The sequence below is a fragment of the Dermacentor variabilis genome, chromosome 11 (genome assembly GCF_050947875.1).
Source record: "Dermacentor variabilis isolate Ectoservices chromosome 11, ASM5094787v1, whole genome shotgun sequence".
Taxonomy (NCBI): Eukaryota; Metazoa; Arthropoda; class Arachnida; order Ixodida; family Ixodidae; genus Dermacentor; species Dermacentor variabilis.
The window spans coordinates 70,919,487-70,939,663 of NC_134578.1; the positions used below are offsets into that span (position 1 = coordinate 70,919,487).

The window sequence follows — 20,177 nt, forward strand, 5'->3', positions numbered from 1 at the left end:
AAGTGTTGGTTCCACGTGCGCAGTCGTATACAGATCTAATCTTTAGGTGAGTTGATTCATGTTGATCATTGGAAGGCAGTACTGTAGACGCGTCCTTGCACCGTCTACAGTGAACACCATTGAACGTAATGAACACCGTCATACGTGAATAGTGAACACGGTTATGTGCTTGACAATTCCTAGTGAGTAGTAATGAAAGAATGGTGGGCGAAGGTGCAGTATGAATGTCATCTTTGTTGATATGGAATGCCGATGCAACCGTGGCTAGTTATTGTCTGCAGTACACGTTGCTTGCAGGGCACGCATGATTTTGGATTGGCTGTTAGCGGCACTCTTGACATCTGCGAAGCACGGTTTCGTGCCGTAGCCTTGTTCACCCATTTTAGAGCGCAGCTCTTTGGCGTCCGTTCCTGGGTTTCGCGTCGTCTTCGGCGTTGTCGTCGGCCTCGTAACCAGCTCCGCCCCCCTTTCATCCCCCCAGCGCTAGCAGCGACCGACTGATACCGCTGGATGCCGCTGTCGCCGCTAGAGAGTCAAGATAACGTGACTGCATAGAACACCGTCGCCGCCATGCAGAAAGAGGAGGAAAGGGTCCCCCCTGTCATGTCTGGCATCCAAGAACTGGGCGGCGTAGACGTAGCGTCGAAAGAACGTTTATTCCTGTTACTTGGCAGGCAGCCAACAGGTTACATACTGCGCGCGGTGGGCCCGTGCGAGCGGTCTTTTAAAACCAGCACGGGCTACCCGATAAGAGATAGCCGGGCAGAGAGCATGCGCAGACAGCACGCGATAACACGCGTGCTTGGTTTCGCGCGCACACAACATCTCCTTCCTCCTAATGAGCACAAAGTCCTTTTGCCACATTATACAATGCAACTAATGCTATGGCTGATATCTGTTAGGAGGTCGCCGGTCCCTCTGTGGATAGCGTCGCTCCCCTGGAGGGTCGGTCGTTGCCGCAGGGGCCGCAGCTGGAAATGGCTCGTTGGCGCTCTCAGGATCCCTGAAGTCTGGAATAAAATCTTCCGTGATGCTCTGCTTTGAGCTGTCGATGCTGAGCAGTAGCTGGTCTTGATGACGACGCCAAATGAGCACCCCATGATTCGTTCTAACGCGAACCTTGTATGAAACGGGGCCAGACTGCTGAATGATAGTGCCAGGGACCCATTTTTCAGGACCTCTGTAATTCCTCACGAGGACCTCATCATTGATGTTGAAAAGTCGCTCACGTGCCTTGCGTCGCACCATATCGGAGAGCTGTTGCTGAGCCACTCTTCCCCCGACAGAAGGCTTGACTGCGTCGAGTCTCGTGCGCAGTCGTCTACCTATGAAAAGGTTTGCTGGAGTTTCTCTTGTAGTCGCATGCGGCGTGTTGCGGTACGTCACCAGGAACGTCTGTAAGGTTGCCTGCAAGGAGTCTTGGGGTCGTCCTTTCCGCAACGCAGATTTCATTGTCTGTACAAATCTCTCCGCAAGGCCATTCGTGCTTGGATGGTACGCTGCACTCACGATATGACGACCACCGAAGCCTTTGACGAAGCTCTTGAATTCTTCGGAAACGAACTGTGGTCCGTTGTCGGTCATGATGGTCTCGGGTACGCCAAAACGCGAGAACAGGTCTTGGAGACACTGAATTGTGTGGTACGCCGTAGTCCTCTGCATGACATAAACTTCCGGCCATTTTGAGTGTGCGTCCACAGCAACAAGGAACATTTTGTCTTTCATGGGTCCAGCAAAATCCAAGTGAACTCTTTGCCACGGCGAAGTCGGCCATGACCATGGATGAAGCGGAGCCGGTGCTGGTTCGTTCCGTTGCTGTTGACACTCTGCACATTTCTTCACGTGTTGCTCTAGGTCCGCGTCGATACCAGGCCACCAGACGTAGCTCCTCGCGAGTTCTTTGCATCTTACGATACCGGGATGACCCTGATGAAGTTCCTCAAGCAAGAAGGCTCGGTGTTTTGAAGGCACAACTACTCTCATGCCGTACATTAAACACCCTTGATGAACTGTGAGCTCCAAACGCTTGTCGAAGAAATGTTTCAACTCCTTCTCAGCGACATGCGACGGCCAGCCAGCACTTGTGAAGTTCAGTACCTTGCTTAGTAATGGATCACGCCTCGTTTCACGAGCGATGTCTTGGCCTGTGACAGGCAGCGTTTCCAAACGAAGCGAATAAAAAATTTCGCTTTCTTCTTCTGATTGCTTTTCGCTGCTGTCGAGCGGCAAGCGCGATAAACAGTCTGCTTCCGCATTATCGGAAGATTTCTTGAATTCAAGAGCATAGTTGTAGGCTGACAGCGTCAGCGCCCAACGCTGCATGCGGGCAGCTGCCATCGCGGGAATGCCTGTTTTCGGGCCGAGAATTGTTTGCAGTGGTTTATGGTCAGTCACAAGCGTGAAGAACCTACCGTAGACGTAGAAGTGAAACTTCTTTACGCCGAATACGAGGGCAAGGGCTTCTTTCTCGATCTGACTGTAGTTCTTTTCGGCACTTGACAAGGTGCGGGATGCGTAGGCAACCGGTCGAACTGATCCATTTATCATTTTCTGCGAAAGAACTGCGCCTATACCGTACTGAGATGCGTCGCAGGCAAGTTGAAGCGGTCGCTTCGGATCATAATGGGCAAGAACTGGAGGGGAAGCCATAGCTGCTTTTATCTCCGTGAAAGCAAGCTGGCATGACGCATCCCACGTCCACTCCGTTGTTTGCTTTAGCAGCCTGTACAACGGCTGTGCCAAAGTCGAGAGACGCTGAACAAACTTGCCGTAATAATTGACCATCCCAAGGAATGACTGCAGTTGCTGCTTGTCTTTTGGAGCAGGCGCATTTAGTAGTGCCAGTACCTTTTCAGGCGATGCGCAAACACCCTCGGCGTTGATGACGTGGCCCAGATAACGGAGCTCTCGTTGAAAGAACGAGCACTTATCGCGCCGGATGCGCACACCGCGTTCCTGCAATCTTGACAAGACGGCTTCCAAGTTACGGAAGTGCTCTCGCTTGGTCTTGCCTGTGACCAGGATGTCGTCAAGGTAGCAACTGACTCCTTCCAACCCTTTCAGCATGTTGTCCATAATTCTTTGAAATATGCTTGGGGCGGACGAAATGCCGAAAGCCAGACGGTTCATAGTATACAAGCCCTTATGCGTGTTTATCGTCAGTAGTTTCCGGGAGCCTTGCGCCATAACTACCTGCTGGTAGGCCCTACTTAGGTCAATCTTCGAAAATTCCTCCCCTCCTGCAAGCGCTGCGAGAAGGTCATCTATCCGAGGTAGCGGGTAGCGGTCTACTTCTAGACAGGGATTGACGGTGGTTTTATAATCGCCACACAGTCGGAGGCTTCCATCCCTCTTCACTACCGGTACCAAGGGCGTTGCGTATTCGCTTGTAGCAACAGGCGTTATGATGCCAAGCTTCTCCATTTTCACAAGTTCCGCTTCTACTGCACGTTGCAGAGCAAAGGGAACGCTTCTTGCCTTTACAAACTTCGGCTGTGACCCTTCGCGAAGGACAAGCTCGGCCTGCTCTTCCGTGATGGTACCTAGCTCATCCTTGAAAAGTTCGGAATGGCTTTCTAGCATGGCTTCCAGCTTTTCTTGCCAGTGCTTTGATATTTCTCGAGAGAGACCAAGGTGATTAAAAAAAACTAGGTTCTTCCAATCCAAACGAATATCTTGCAACCATTCTCTGCCGAGGAGTGCCGGTCCTGTAGAGTCCACGACGTACAGGGGAAGCTCCACGCACTGGTCGTTGTGGCGCACGACGACTTTCGCCAGACCCTTCGGTTTTACTATGGCCCCAGTATACGTGCGCAGCTTTAACGATGCTGGCTGAAGTCGCTTACGTGGAAACAACCTCTGGAATTCGCGCCATGATATGACGGATACGGCTGCGCCGGTGTCAAGCTCCATCGTCAGTAGGACACCGTCAACGTTCACGGGTACAGTAAATGGGTCTGCGTTGAATGATTTAAGTGAGACAGACGACTCGTTTCGGACGGACGTGAGCATCTTCACACGTTTCCGGAGCTTTGCCTCCCTAGCTTTCTTTCCTTTCCTGCAGGCGCGTTGAATATGCCCTTTTCGGTTACAATTGTAACATGTATCGCCGATATGAGGGCATGCTTCGCTAGAGTGATTGGGTGACCCGCAACGGAAGCAGCTTGCCGACATCACAGACTGCTTTTCGCCTCGAACCTTATTCACTTCGTACGCCGGGGATGCGCTGTTATGCGTGAACGCCGCGCTAATCGTTGCAGTTTCCATGGCAAGAGCTCTATCTACGGCCTTTTGGAAGGTTAGCTTTTTGTCTTCCGTGAACAACACACGCTGAATGTCCTCGCGGAGCAGGCCGCAAACGAAACAGTCCCGGAGCGCTTCATCCAAGAAACTTCCAAATTCGCAACTCTGCACCAGCCTTCGAAGTTCCGCGACAAATTCGGTAATGGACTCACCGCTTCGCTGTGACCGCTTGTAAAATTTAGCACGCTCTGCGATGACAGACGACTGCGGTGCCAGGTGATCGCTCAGGAGTTTCAGGAGACTGTCAAACTCTCGTGACGACGGTGCGTCCGGTGCCGTCAGCGACTTTAGCAGCGCGTAGGTCTTCGCGCCGATGAGACTCAGGAACGCAGGAACCTTCTTTGCTACTGGAACATCGTTGACCAAAAGATAGGCTTTCAACCTTTCCTCGTACGAGCGCCAGTCACTCGTGGTCTCGTCGAAAGGTTCAATGTGGCCGATGTGACTCATGACTCACTTGGAAGTTTCGGCTGCCTTCATGCCAGTTTCAGGAATTTCACCGCAGGGAAATCTTCGTGGCGGGAAGCTTTTACACAGAGGCCAGGTTCTTCACACTGCGAATTCCGTACGGCGGTCATCCCATCTTCGTCGCCAATATGTCATGTCTGGCATCCAAGAACTGGGCGGCGTAGACGTAGCGTCGAAAGAACGTTTATTCCTGTTACTTGGCAGGCAGCCAACAGGTTACATACTGCGCGCGGTGGGCCCGTGCGAGCGGTCTTTTAAAACCAGCACGGGCTACCCGATAAGAGATAGCCGGGCAGAGAGCATGCGCAGACAGCACGCGATAACACGCGTGCTTGGTTTCGCGCGCACACAACACCCCCCCCCCCCCCTGTTCTTGTGTGGCGGATAGGGTGCTCTTCAGTTGCATCAGTCAGTCGCTTCTATCTCTTCCCTCCTCCCTTTATCGTGTTGTCCGCTTGCTGCGCGCGCTTCTGCCCCCATCGTTTGCCGCTGGGTGTACACGCCGCCCCCCTCCCCCCTCTTCCTGCGAGTCTCCGGTTGTCAAAGCGCCGGCTCGAACTTAATTCCTTTCTTCGCTCCTCCTCCAATGCAACCCCTGTGCGGTGGCAATCAGAGAGCCAGATCGGTGGCGGCGGATCTGTATATGTGCACCGCCCGAGCCGAAATTGCCGCTGCCGTTCGCCCTGTGCGGTGGCAATCAGAGAGCCAGATCGGTGGCGGCTTGACATAAAGACAAACAGCAATTTCCTAACACTTATGCGGGAGAACATCCCGTTCCTCTCGCTCGTAACGCGTCCCACGGCTGTGACAACCTCGCGAGGCACTTGTATAGATCTCGTCTTTGAGAATCAAGCATTGGTGTACCAAGTCGAACATATATCAGTCTATTTCTCCGACCACAAAGCTTCCTTCATGACTGTCAAGAACTGTTAGTGGAGTCTTTGTTAAAGGAATACGTGTGAAAAATAAAAAAAAAAATTCTGTGATAGCGCATACATGTGTTGCTCGATTTCTTTGCCTCAATCTATCGAAAAGGTGAAACAGCTTATTTGCTGCGCTCAAATTTCGCATTAGGAAGTAACGTAATCGTCGGTAATTTTTTCTTCTCCTCCTCGTGCAGGCCTGTCGATGCAGGCATCCATCCTGGCCTACATGTTCAGCATAGTGGAGGCAAACAAGGTCACGGTGCCACTCAACCCAACAATGCAAGCCAACGGGATCACCAACGTGGTCTACGTGCAGGACTTTGTGGCCAACCTTTTGAAGACTGCGTTCAGCCACCTCTCCGAGTGAGTTGCTCTGCTATTTTAGTCTAACGAACAGAGAAACGGTTATTACATGCCTTAAGCGAATGCAAGGGCTCTTCCTGTGTATCTTGTGCCATGCTCTTTGTGTTGTGTAAGCAGCACCCCTCTTCATGTTCCTGCGTGGCTCTGATCATATCCGCGAGTCCGAACTATTTCCGGTTGGGAGGATTGGACTTGGAAAAGCTTGTTTGCACATAGCATTCTCACAATTTCATGGCATCGTAGTAGCCACATACACATTTGAAATAGTAGCTTAGCGCAAAAAAAAACACGGACACAAGGAAGACAGACAAGGACAAGCGCTTGTCCTTGTCTGTCTTCCTTGTGTCCGTGGTTTTTTTGCGCTAAGCTACTATTTCAAATATGGACGACCAACTAGCCCAACAGTCAACTCTTCTAGCCACATACACGTTCACTCATCAGGGTGGTCCCCCCACGACGCATAACAGTGGCATTGCCACCTCCCCATTCTTGTTGCCTGTTCACAACTTCATCGTGTCCTTGGAGTGTGCAAAGTAGGGTGGCAGCGTGGGCCGAGAAACTGCTATAGGCACGAAACATTTATGTAATCGCCTCTCCACTGCATTTGAGAGCAATCGTCTTTCACTTGTTGGTAGTGGCACGCCCGGCACAGATAGACTGGCCGTTATGCAAATGAAACACGTCTTTTTGTGCGAGAGACGTGGCTGCAGTCAGCCAGGGCGGCACCACTTGTGTGTGAAAGGGCTAAGGGAAAAGCAAGCGTCTAACAGAGGTTTTCGTCATTCAACATAAGGACTGTGTAGTGAATGCAGCTCAATATAGGTCCGCAACACTTGTGATATATTGCGTGGAGTTTGCTAGAGGGTATCACCACCGTGTGGTATAAGCATGTCTCAATGTACTCGGCTGTGGTACAAATAGCATGACTGCATTGTTTGACTAGAATGTGCGATTGTTAAGAATCCACATTCCTCGAGATCCACTTCCAGTCACTGATGTCCTGAACCTTGCCGATAACCCACTTGCTATTGTTCACACTACTTCATGATTGTGTCACTGTGTCGTGACGAGCAGCAGTTTTGAAAAATGTGTTCATGCATTGTGTACTGTGTTACGAGAGTTGCCTTTGCATGACTGGAGCTTTCTGATGACTGTGACATTTGGTGAGTGCGGTGCTGTCCCCAAAACTGTAAAATTTGAGCTCAGTTATTGTTGAACGGCATCCCTTTAGAAGCTGTTACAGGCTGAACTTGTCGACTATCTCGCCATCGTCTGCAGCACGTGCAACTGCCATTACCAGATAGCCATCAATGCATAAAGTAAAGGAAGTATGTGTACTAAATGTCTTTGACTGGTGTCCCAGAATTATTGATGGTTTCTGTGCCATAAGATGAAAAATTTTAACAGATTCCAATGTAAATTCAGGTGTATGATTTTTAAGTCATCCACCATCATCAGCCAATCTTCCACTAAGAAACAGCCTCACAGGCACAAGCTCTCGGAGCCTCAGATTGCATCAGGTTGCTTTACGAAATCTCTTCATAACTTCTCACATCACTCGCAAAGAATAGAGTAGCTTACATGTTAAAAAAAAATTGGTTGTAGTTGAAGTTCATTGTCTCGTGATGTTTCCATGCTGCAGTGCACAAGTGAAGATTACTGTTCAAGGTTTCTTCAACCTCAACCAGGACATCCAGGCTTTCAAGGAACACCTGAGGGACTTCCTCGTTCAAATAAGGGTGAGTCTGTATGGCGGATTGCAAGGTCATCTCGCCACTGTGTCATGGGAGCACGTAGGAACTAACGGTACCCACCAGCCAAATGTGTCCGATTCCTTTAGTGACTGCCCACAATTGGTGCTAGCCCATGAACTGCGTTAGTTGCGTACAAGCGAACAAGCACATTCCTTCTAGCGTTTTTCTCGTGGCAACAGCGGAATGTGACAGCTGGCCTTGTGCCCTCCACAAACTTAAGCATGAATACGCCGTGGACCCTTCGCGCTACCTGTTCGTTGCCTTAACCGCCTCCTGTGTTGCGTCATTGTCACCATCATTAGAATTTAGGGATGAGCCATAATATGTGCTCAGCCTCGTGATAAGCTCATGTGTTAGCCGGCCTCTCCCACCAGGGTCTCAGTTCCCCTCACCTTTCTCCTTTTGCACTCGATTCCGCAGCGTTGTCCCCATGCTCTTTTGAACATGGTTCAACCAGTCCTCTTTTTTTGGGCATCAGCAAACCCATGGACTTTTGCTCTTTGCACTGCATTAAAGTCCGGCTGGCGCCATCGCAGAAGGTAGTTGTGCGTCTCATCTGAGGAACGTTTAGAAGTGTATGAGATCAGCTTCAACTTCCATGTGACCAGCTTTGCTCTCCGTCTTTTTCCGGCACTGGTGTGTTGCCTGCCGCTCTGTGTAGCCTTTAGAATTTGGCTTCGGTCCGATTGTCCATCCGGAAGTCTAGTGCTTATCCGGTTCAAGAGCTCCATCACTACACCGACGCCTATGTGTGAGGAATGACCATGGGTCATCCAAGTGCCATCATAGCGTACTGTGGTACTGCCTCTGACTAAAACATACTGTATCTATTCAAATCTAGGCCGATAGTTCTTTTCACATGATCATATACCAAACTCAAGGGTCTGCTGAAATTCGAGGATTTTAAGAAACCCGTCAGTTTGTAGTTGAAAATGATAAATATGGTGCATAGCTAGCGCCATCTAGAAAAGTCAGTATTGCAGCTGCTACTAGCCGTGCCAGTAGCCAACTGAAGTACATGAACGTCATCGCCATTTTTACCTGTGTCGTATCAGCATGCAGCGTGGCATTATCGTAATGGTTTTCAAACAAAAAGTTGTGCTAGCCGCAAAGGCATCGTCAAACGTTCATACCAGGCAGGACTTCAGCATTAATGAGAAAAACGTCCGTGGTTGCCAGACTCAGATCTTATTGATTTGAAAATAAAGTTTACGCTCTCTCTCCGTGGTTGGAGGGGGCAATGGGAGATGCTTTTTGCGTGAGCCACAACAAGGCAATGACAGCAATGAGGAAGGTAAGCACGCGACAACCGAGAGGAGCTGTTCACAAGAGATCGCTCCGTGTTACGACGCTTACAAGCCGTGCCTACTGTCTGCGCATGTGTGGGCACACGTCCGCAAGCGTACGAGGCTGGCAGCAATGATGATGTAGAGTGAGCTTGGCGTGTTCATATTGAATAAATGCTCTAAATACAGTGCAGTCACTTTTTGCTCGCACTGGCTTATAACCACCTCGGCTGCTCATTTGGCAGCCAGAACGCGCTTCAGGTGCTGCTGGAAAGTGCAGTGATGCATCCCATGATGGGACAATCCTATTGACGCAAATAAATTGTTCATGACTTTCTGCCTGTCGACACCATCACCCATGTAGCCAGAAGGTTAACGTCAAATGGGGATTAGAAGTTCTCAAATCCTCAAATCTAGGAGAGCTTCATTTGGCTGTGATCTCTCCACAGGTGCCACACGCAACAGTCCGTTTCACTGCGAAGCTGTAGACATGATTGCCCCGCACAAGTTTCACTGTCCCGCCTCACATTACACATCGCAGAACTCAAAGAAGCATGTTGATCGAGTCAAGGGTTGTGGTCGCGTACAAAGGGGTGTGTATTTGGACACCAGTGGTGTCGCCGCGCTGCTTGCCCCTCTGAAAGATTTCCATGCCACCGCCGGCATAAAAAGAAAGCCGGTCAAGCATCGCCTCTTTGCAGGTGCACGCCTTGCTTGCATCACTTTCAACAGCGGTACCAGTATCCATCTTCGTGCGGTCAGAGCCAACACCGTGCAGACAGTCTGAGGAAGTGTCCTCGGTCATGGCAGCGTTATCTGGCGACACCGGAGCCCTGACGCTTTGCCGCTCATTGTCAATCACATGCTGCAGCGATAGATTATCAGTTGCACGCTTCCTGCCCCTGTCTTTTTTCTGTTGCCGACCAAAAGGATGCAGAGATCAAGACTTTCTCACATTGCTGGCCATGGTGAAAGGCGTGGCCATGTTAGGGCTGTCACAATATCCTGAGCACGACACCTGTTCAGTGGGGGCAGGCGCAGACCATTTTACGAAGCAAACTTCCCCTAACCAATTTGAAGCTGCCATTTTGATCACGTGCTTCAAGTAACCAGTAGTAGTGCTAGCCACGCGTAATTTTTGTCACTGCTTTTTTTTTGCTCTGCGAGGCACTCATAATTGCTTACCAAAAAAAAGAAAGAAAGCTAGAAGTTCCTGGCTTTTAAATGATACCAAAATGGCACCGGGCAAGCACACAGGTCCTGAGGAGCAGGCAGCTGAAATGAGGAGGGTTCAAACCTCTGTATAAAGGTTTGCGCCTGGAGTTGTTAATTGTTGCAATATGGGAAATAAACAGAATTTCACAACCAATTTGTAGATAGGTGCAAAAAGGTTTTGGGAATGCGATAATTTTTGGGCCAACTTTCGGTTTTCAATTACCGCGCCCCCTTTAAACATGCCGTCGCTTAGTGAATAGCACTCGGATTGAACCTTCCAGTGGTTCAATTGATGAGGCTATGTTTTCAATTGGTGAAACTGCACTGAAAGATAGTGTGGTACTAAGGCACTTGTGTTCTGACTTTGTTTCCACCAAGACATACAAACAAAATGTGCTAGACATGCACTAGAGTACATCAGAAATGTCAACCAAAGCACGACTGCAACTCAAAAAGCCTGTGGCTTGGGAGAGACGAGACAGTGGGTTGAAATGATGCTGTGTCCAGAAGTACTCAGCAAAGGGGGGGGGGGTTATTCTGTAACTGTCCACCTAGTGGGCATGTCCATTTCATCTGCTGCTGAAGTTCTGATTGGCTGGGCTGAGGTACGCATCTGAAGGAGACAGGCGCCTTCAGCCAATCAGCACTTCAGGAGCAGATGAAATGGACATGTCCAATAGGTGAACTCTTACAACATAACACCCCATGTGCACGAACTTGATAGGGAAGGTGTATGATAGGGTAGGTGTATGATAGGGTAGGTGTATGATAGGGTAGGTGTATGATAGGGTAGGTGTATGATAGGGTAGGGTATGATAGGGTAGGTGTAGGATAGGGTATGTAGAGAGGGCTTTGTTCTCTGGTGGATTTCTAGTAGTTGACAGCGCTGACGTGAATGTGGTTGCAACGGAATGGGCCAACTGGGTTCTGCCTTTTGCAGGAGTACACTGGCGAGGACGACAGCGACCTGTTCCTCGAAGAGCGGGAAGCAGCACTGCGGCAGGCAGAGGAAGAGAAGCGCAAGATCCGCATGCTCGTCCCCGGAATCCTCAACCCCCACGAGATTCCCGAAGAGATGCAGGACTGAGCCACCATTGTATTTATATAGAGCTCTCGTTCTTTCCTTTCCTCTCCTTTCTGCACCGTCCCCCTCCTCGGCTCACAAGTTCCTGTTTCTGCTTCCTCTCCTCTTATTACCCCAAGCATCGGCCTACAGGGGGCAGCACCGTTCCTTCCTCGCCATCCTCCCATGTTCCCCCTCCCCCCGCCCTTTCACTGCAAAGCTGTCGCACATGCCGAACATCATTGTTTCGTTCGTTTTTTATTTTTTGGCGTTTGCACACAGACTCTTTCTCTTTTGGCGCAGTACTCACTTTGGTTGAGGCTATTTGTGGTTCACTAGGCACTTTGCTTCCCTAAATTATATGTGTCCTCCTTTGTGTGTCAGACCGTGTGTGTGCGTCGTCGTTCCCCCATCGTACCATTTGCAGGCACGCACACAGACAAAGAAGATGCATTGTTTGAACTGTTGTGTGCTGTGTACGGTCGTGGCAACTGCAAGTGTTGAGAGTAGAACATGCCGCGGATTTGGGAGCGAGCCCCCGACGCCTTTCAAGCTTGACATCCGCAGTCGAGCAGGCCCCGTTCCCTCTGCCAATACCTGTGGGCGCCCATGATTGCTTGCGTTTTTGCCCAGGCGAAACCTTCTTTCTCATGCGTCCCTCTCACTTTCTCGGTATGTTCTCTCAAAACACATGCAAGGGTTTTAGCCTGTCTTTTTTAGAAGCTTGATGCAAAGGACAGTTGGAACATTGTGTCTGTTTATAGCGTTGCAAACTGTGGGACTCTGAGGTCTGTAGGCAGTTCTAGAGAATGTTGTCGTAGGAACCAAGTGGAGAAAAGAGCAGTCTCTCACCCTTTTAGGGTGGTTGTGGCAAGCGGAAGACGATGCTGCCTTCGTACTTTTCTCTTTTTTTTTAAAGCCGTCGGCGTCACATTCGTCTGGCAAGGACGTCTGGCCTTTGTGTGTGGCTGCGTGTGCGTGTGGGTGCCGTGTGCGAGTGGTGGCGGTGTGTGGTTTGCGTGAGTGGAGTCCTCGACGTTTCGGCCACGAAGACTGAGGGATCGTCACCGCCGACGGCGCTCACAGCCATCCAAGCGCGCGCGACCACATCTGCCTGGGAGGAGGAGGAGGCGTGCGTCGTCGACCATGGGGCGTGATACAAGCCTGAAGCTTGCTTCTTTGTACCTATCTCTCTCTCCCTCTCTCTCTCCCCCTCTTGTTCTTTGTCTCTATCAGTCTCCATTTTTTTTTAAGAGTACCGGTTTCGCCACCTATCCAACGTGGCCGGTACTGAAGTGCATTTTTACAATATTGCCCTTGTGGGGCAGCGATCTATATTAATGACGTCTTTCTCTCGTCGTTTCCTTTCGTCCTCAAAGTGCTAGGTTGGCTGCAAGTCTTTCGCTGTTGTTTGTGCATTTCCACCCCCCCTCTCTTCCCTTGTCGGGCATTTCAGAAGGTTTATCGTGCGTCTCACTTTCTGTTCCTTTCTTCTCTCAGTTCTTTCTCTCTTCTGTCGTGCAGGTTTCACCTATTTATTTTGGAACAACTTTTCGTTAGGTCTGTCGTTGAGAGTCAGCTGAAGTCAGTCACACAGCTCCAATATCTTTTTTTTCTTCTTTTGATCACGTATCTGTAAAAAAAAGAAGACTTTTTTTTTGTCTTGCATCCTTCAAGCACACTACAGTCTGTGTCCGAATTTATATATATATATATATATATATTTTTGCTTTAAGTTTTTATACAGCGACACCATGGTTGTGCTGGTTTTACTAGTTATGACTTCAGTGTGTTTTTCTGGTGGGAAGAACTTTGCGAAGCTCGAGGGAAACCTCGCAAGGCGTGGAGAAGCTTTGCTATCGCCATCAAGACCTATCTTTTGTTGGAAGAGCGCCATTGAAGTGGCGACACATGGAAGAGCCCGGGTGCCAAGGACCCTTCAGCGGACGCTGCTTCAAGAGGACAGACTTGAGACAACGGAGCGAGCTTTACACGTTGGTCACCCTTCATGCGAAGCGGATGAGAGAGAACGCCCGTGTGAATGTGCGTGTAAACGAGGCGGCATTGGGCGGATTTTTTGCACATGCCATGCGTGTGTGTGCGTGTGCGTGCTTCACATTTTTTCCCCCCATTTTTTCCCCCTTCCCCTTCCGACGATGACGGAACCTGTTTCAAAAAAGCAAAAGGAAAAAAACTGCTGATGTGTGCGTGTTTCAAATCCTCAAAGCGTGGTTGGTGTTGTGCATTGGTGTGCTTGATTGGACAGATAACGATCATTTGTGAGATTAAGCGTGGATGTATGTGTTGAAACAGTTTGTATCTTATGTTCTGTCGAAGGATGCATTTTTTTTTTTTCATTTCGCTATTGTAGATGATTGGAGAGCAAAGATAAAAGGAAACAGTTGTTTTCTGAAGGAATAAATGAGTGTTTTTACATAGTTCCCACAGTGTGAAGTGTGATGTTCATGCATGTGTCTGGAAAACGGTTGATTCCATCCCAGACGTCGACCAGAAAGTTAGGGTTGATCGCGCTGTAAACTGCTTCTACTATTTGCTCTGTGGTGTAGACCTGAGAACACAAGCTGTTCGATAAGGGCCAAGGTACAGAACCTTTGAGTGGTTATCTGCTGGTTGGGTGAACAGATATGAACTGACCTAGCAGTGGGTTTCCTTTGCTGCAGGCTTTTCTGCGTGTTTCAAGGACAGCCTGGCTTCATTGGAAGTGACTGTCTCACGTTAGTTTGAGTGTTTGCAAATGTTTTAAGATGAGAGTTTGGAGAAGATAGCCTGTGTTCATTAATATTCAAGTCAGACTGGCAAATTATGTGTTGCTTTGAGCACTTCACCGCACTTAGTGCCACTTTGGTGGCATGCTGCTACAGGGGAAAGGAAATCGCTCCAAATTGATGCCAATGTCAGTGGGTGAGTCTGGATACCCTACATGTTAGTCATTTCGAAAATATTTGCAAAGCAACACTGTGTTAAAGGCAGTGTACCTGAACCTGAACATAAACTCTTTCCAAGCGCGTGAGGTGTGACGAGCTAGGTGAGACTGCGTCGCATTCAAGGCAACCAAAGGGAAGATGGCCGTTTTCATTGCGCATGGCACGGGGACACTTTATAAAATTTGAAATTGCACAAAAGGTATCTCAAGCAAGTTTCGACTTTGCGATGAGTGTTTAGTTTCGAAGCACTGATGCCACAAGGAAATTTCACCGAATGCTCTTCCTGGCAAATGTGTTTTACCGTGAGTGTCACTTTCTCGTGCGACATCCTGCGAATGACTGATGAAGAGGCACCAGCCTACGTGAGAGCGGTGTGACCCTTTACAGTAGGGCATTTTGTCTGCTGCAGAGTTTGCATGTATAGACGCCAAGAAAGCAAACTCAAAAAATGAGCAAGACATAACTCAGGCTCACTAGTACTGATGCAAACAATACTTAAAATGCAGTGAGCGTGTCCAATCACACTTCAGATTAGAGCTGTACTATAACATGGGTAACGTGCGCTGATAATACCAGAAAGGTGTTCTGGAAGATGGACGTCCTGGTAGCTGCTGGGAGGTCACATATACGACCATTTAGCAGGTTGTTTATTTTTTTTTTGACACTGAAGATTAAAAAATTTCCAGGCTGGCTATGTGACTTGTGATAACACTGCATGCAAAAATGTTAGTGTTGTTTACGCAGAAAAGTATATTTTGTCGCTCTGCTGTGGAGTCCGCATGTATAGACGCCAAGAAAACAAACTCGCAAAATTTTGTCTGCTCTGGCTTTGTATTTAATGTTGGCTAAGGATGTAAAAAATGCCGTAAAACTAGGTGCAGTTTATTGATAAGTAAATGTGCAATGGGGTGTTGGATACAAGTTCCAAGTAAGTAGGACGTCTCAAGGTCAAACAGCTGCCTGTGGAACCTCCGTCCAGGTGTTGAGCAAGTTTAATTTGTGTATGAACGGGGTCAAGGAAATGCTTGTATCGGCAATACGCTCCAGGGCGACTGTCCTAGAGCGTCTGTTTTGTGCCTACTTGAAAAATGCTACAATCTGTGCTGTGAAGAGGAAGCTTTATTTCGAGGGCCATCTACAGTCTCCTTATTCAACTACATGTGAAATGTAGGAAGGCTCGCATTAAATAATGTCTGAGTCAAATTGAACAAGGCCGACTGCATTTTAGAGACTATTGACAGGAGGAAATGGATGTTGAATTCTTAATTTTGCCATTTTTGAAAAAGAAAAACGCTGATGGCTTGAACATCTGGTTCCTACAGTCCCTATATTTCAACTCTTAAATGCACAGAGTCTCGTCAAAATCTGTGCAGCGAGTGCCAAGAAAAATTATTTCTCAATTCCCATGCACTCCAATAGGAGCAACCGAGGTAGAGCTTACTCCTTTTTAATCAGATTTACTTTTGAAATGCTAGGCAATTGCCACATCAAGCTGAAGCTTGATATGGCAATATGTGAAGCTTTGCTCTCTACGGTGTCCGCACCATAATGTTTTTGCTGGAATGTGGCATTCATTAGTGAGAAGGTGGTGCGGGGCCAGGACTGGCACGGCTGCCATGAAATTATTTAACATGTTCCTTTATAATGGGTGAATGTTGTCGTCCATAGGTTGGCTAATGATGTTGCATTTCAACATGAAGATGCAAGTGTAGTATGACTGCTTAGACTGGAGTTTCATGCTGAAAAGCTCGCCAAAATTACCTCGTTAAGAGGGTCTGAGCTTGTTGGTATGGCTTCATCACGGGGAAGCGGCGTGAAGGAAACAAGACAAGAGTGCCAGGACAGGCTTTTTTTTAGAAAGCATTTTGAGAGCAAGGCCTCTAACAACGCTGCTGCTGCTTCAGCTCAAGTTTATTCAAATCGGGCAGTGATGCACATTCGTATCGGAATATGCAGGAAGAGGTCCTAGCGCGTAGAGCTGTATGGGGACTTCTTGGTCTGTAAAATGGTGGTATTGTGTATTTTAAATGCAGCAAACAAAACAATAAAAACTGAGCACGGACCAACATTGGTAGTCTTATTGTTACATTACCAAACAAAAGAAATCCAGCAGATCCAACCTTGGGTTGGTTCTGCTTGGTAGGTAATAGGTAGGTGTCTTGGTAGGCGATATCTTGCGCACAACGGCAAGATGCGTAAATGTGCAAACTGAAGGTACGAATGTGCCCCCACGACCACCGTGGTGGACTTTGCAGACAAATCATTAAACCGTGCTAGTAAAAGCATAAAACAAAGTGCGTTCAATTACACGACATGAAATGCTTGACCTTTCAGAAACGCACCACAGTACAATAAAAGATGCACAGCGAATTTCTTGTTGCCAAAGAATGGTTCATACCCACTATAGGATATTGGCCAAGAAGGAGACGGTTCTAAATTTTTAAATTTAAGAGTGTAACCTAAATATAACCTAGCATTTCGGAGCACAATTTAGGGGACAAATGTGTGCCGTAACTTTTTTCTTTTGTGGTGCTCTAGAAGACGCGTGCCCTCATTTTTTATAAGCAGGTTGTTGCTATGTGGCATAACAGTTGGCGTACACTGGCATTCGCAAGTATATTCTGTCTTTTCATGCATGTGTCTGTTGTCTACTTGGTTAGAGCATTGTGCATCTGTGGTGGCGACCAGGGTTCGAAACTGGTCATTGGACATTTTTATTTATTTATTTAATTTAGTTCTAGTGACAGCTGGGTGACATCTAGGGTACCAAGTTGACCATAAATGGCCAGAGAAAAAAAAAAAGCGCCTGCAAATTATGTCGGTGATAGGCAACTCAAAAAGTACGTAACTGTGGCGATAAGTAGAATATAACGCAGTGTACGTCAGGAGTGGCTATACAACATAAGAAAATAAGATTTGTTTAAAAGCCACAACTTAATTTATATAGTGGGAGGGTATTTCAAAATGATAACGCAGAATCTTATGCAGTGTAATTGCTTCACATCATTGGTAAGAGGAAATCGTGATGTGCAGCGAATGAAGCATGATTTTATTTATTTTATTTATTCAGAATACCCCTAAAGGCCCTCTCGCAGGAAGGTATTATATAGGAGCGGGGGGGCGGGGGGGGGTGCAGTAACGCATACGGATGTAACGAATAAGTAGCAAGTCGAGAGAACAAAAAAAAAAACGGGAACTGATAAACTATAATCACAAAAAAAAATAATAGAGGTGACTTGCAGAAAATGTTTACGAGAAGAAGATTGTCAAGCGGCCTGCGTGGACAAGGTGACCAAAAGATTATATTTAACGAGGTTATTAACTGGCAGTAGTCTGCAGTTATGAAGGAGCATACAGGCATGGCTACATAATGGGTTAAAAGTTAACATTCTGACATAGCTTAGTTCTGTAAAGCTTGCTATGCAGTAATTAATGTGCCTTTGGATACATGCAAGGTAGAGCATAAGCAAACTTGACGTATTAAAGTAGCATTGGGCCTTGAGTAATATTCTGATACCATGAGCAACCTTAGGTATTAAATTAGTAATATGCTTGCATATTTGAAGTTTGAGTCCAAAGTTACTCCCAGAAATCGGCACTCGGAAGCAGCATGGAGCTGCTGAGCACGAGGACGCGGGATCGAACCCCGGCCACAGCGGCCGCATTTCGATGGGGACGAAATGCGAAAACACCCGTGTACTTAGATTTAGGTGCACGTTAAAGAACCCCAGGTGGTCAAAATTTCCGGAGTCCTCCACTACAGCATGCCTCATAATCAGAAAGTAAGCTATCGCACGTAAAACCCCATTATTTAATTTCTTTATAAACAGTATGAATGGCATAGTGGTTGAAATGAATTGATGGATGGGATGGTGGAAACATCTTACTGGAATGGAACAACATGAATGACATTTTAGAAGGGTAAATGTTGAGAGTGTCATGTCAATACCAGTTAAAAATATTTTGTAGATCAGTGTTTAATTTGATAGTCAAAGGATACATAAATCAGTTGGAAGCAAAGGTTGTGGTGTTGTCTGCATGTAAGAAAGCTTCAGTTTCAGTATAAGAGTATGAGTTACAGCATAAACAGCGGGTTTGAAGATTAATATGCAGAAGACAACGACAATTATCCATAGACGGGCAAGGGAACAAGAGTTCAGGATCGCCACTCAGCCTCTAGAGCCTGTGAAGGAATACGTTCATCTAGGTCAATTACTCACAGGGGACCCTGATCATGAGAAGGAAATTCATAGAAGAATAAAAATGGGTTGGATCACATATGGCGGACATTGTCGGCTCCTGACCGGTAGATTACCGTTATTATTGAAAAGGAAGGTGTACAATCGTGCATTTTACCAGCGCTGACGTATAGGGTGGAGACTTGAAGACTGACAAGTGTAGCTGGGCAGATCATGTAATGCGTAGGTTAGATAACCGGTGGACCATTAGGGTTACAGAATGGGTACTAAGAAAAGGGAAGCGCCGTCGAGGATGGCAGAAGACTAGGTGGGGTGATGAAAGTAAGAAATTCGCAGGCGCTCGCTGGAATTGGTTGGCGCAAGACAGGGGTAATTCGAGATCGCAGGGAGAGTTTTTCGTACTGCAGTGGACATAAAATAGGCTGATGATGATGATGATGATGACATGGGACACCCTATATAAAGCATATAAAGCATATATAAAGCCTTCTGAAGTGCTAGTGTGCGATAATTTGCAATACTGCAAGTTCCCCTTGTTAAATACCAAAATAACTTTAACTGTTGTGTCAACAATATTTTAGTCTGAAACATTGTATTTATTATGTGAGACAGAAGGTACAGTGGTGTGACAAGCCATTTGTTTTATATTGACGGAATGGATGTTATTGAGACCGTGGCTGGATACCCTCAAATGCTATGTGATATCAATAGTTTCAGGATGGAACACAGAATGGGCACGAAGTGGAAGCAGACGTAGTTATGGACAGCAGGGGAGGCATAGGTGGTGGGATGGAAATTGCAGGCATGGATCAATTTAGCTGATGCTGGATAGAGATAATTGGAATGGTTGAAAGAGGTCATTGTTCCACAATATACATGGAATACACTGATGATGACAATGTTTAAGAGGTTTCAAGCAGGAGACATTAAGAGCTTAGCTGTTTGGGAAAATTGGGAATGTAACATTTTGTTTAAGTAGCGCACAATGAGAGCAAAAATTTTGGAGGACACTTAAGCTTCGCCTCTAAGAGTGGAATGTGATGGCATTCAAAGATCCCTGACATTTTCTCGTGCTTCCGGGCAACTGTAGCTTATGTAACCGTAATGTTTTCCTGGGAACGCTGGTGGCGAATGCTATGCTCGAAGGCAAGCTTTCTGGTTCTTCTTTTTCTTGCCCCCCACGGCGGGCGCCGTGGATACATGGAGGCGAACGCCATCTGGATGGTTTTGCAAGGAACCGACCAAGAGGCACGCTGCTCCTACTAAGACGGACCTCATACGGCCGCTGGAAAGGGGGATTGCGTCTGAGTTTCCACGTAACAGAATTATATTTTCTTGTATATTCAAATTACAATCCGACGCCATCATGTCTAGAGGTTGCGTGTAAGTCGTACTTCACCAAATTTCTGACGCATTTTACTTTGAGATTATATTTTCTTGTATATTTAGATTACAATCCGACGCTATCACATCTGGAGGTTGCGTGTAGGTTGTACGTTACGAATTTTCTGACGTATTTTACTTTGAGAAATTCAATTAATTCAGCAATGACTATGTGCCACGCCGAGGGCCTGCGTGGATCGGGACATGTGCTCCAAGATGATTTTTCTCATGCGGATAACGTCGCCGATGCTGCCGCCGGATTTTCTGCGACAG

General features: G+C 47.5%; 1 protein-coding gene across 2 annotated transcripts in view; it reads left to right on the forward strand.

Annotated features, from left to right (window-relative positions):
• Positions 1-13,818, forward strand: part of emb (exportin-1 emb) — a 56,095-nt gene extending 42,277 nt beyond the window's left edge. For both annotated transcript variants that reach the window (XM_075673689.1, XM_075673691.1), the window contains 3 exons: positions 5,891-6,059; positions 7,702-7,798; positions 11,255-13,818. In XM_075673689.1, coding sequence (XP_075529804.1) covers positions 5,891-6,059; positions 7,702-7,798; positions 11,255-11,401 — 413 coding nt within the window. In that variant the 3' untranslated portion in view covers positions 11,402-13,818. The remainder of the gene's footprint in view (positions 1-5,890; positions 6,060-7,701; positions 7,799-11,254) is intronic.
• The last annotated feature ends 6,359 nt before the right edge of the window (positions 13,819-20,177 follow it).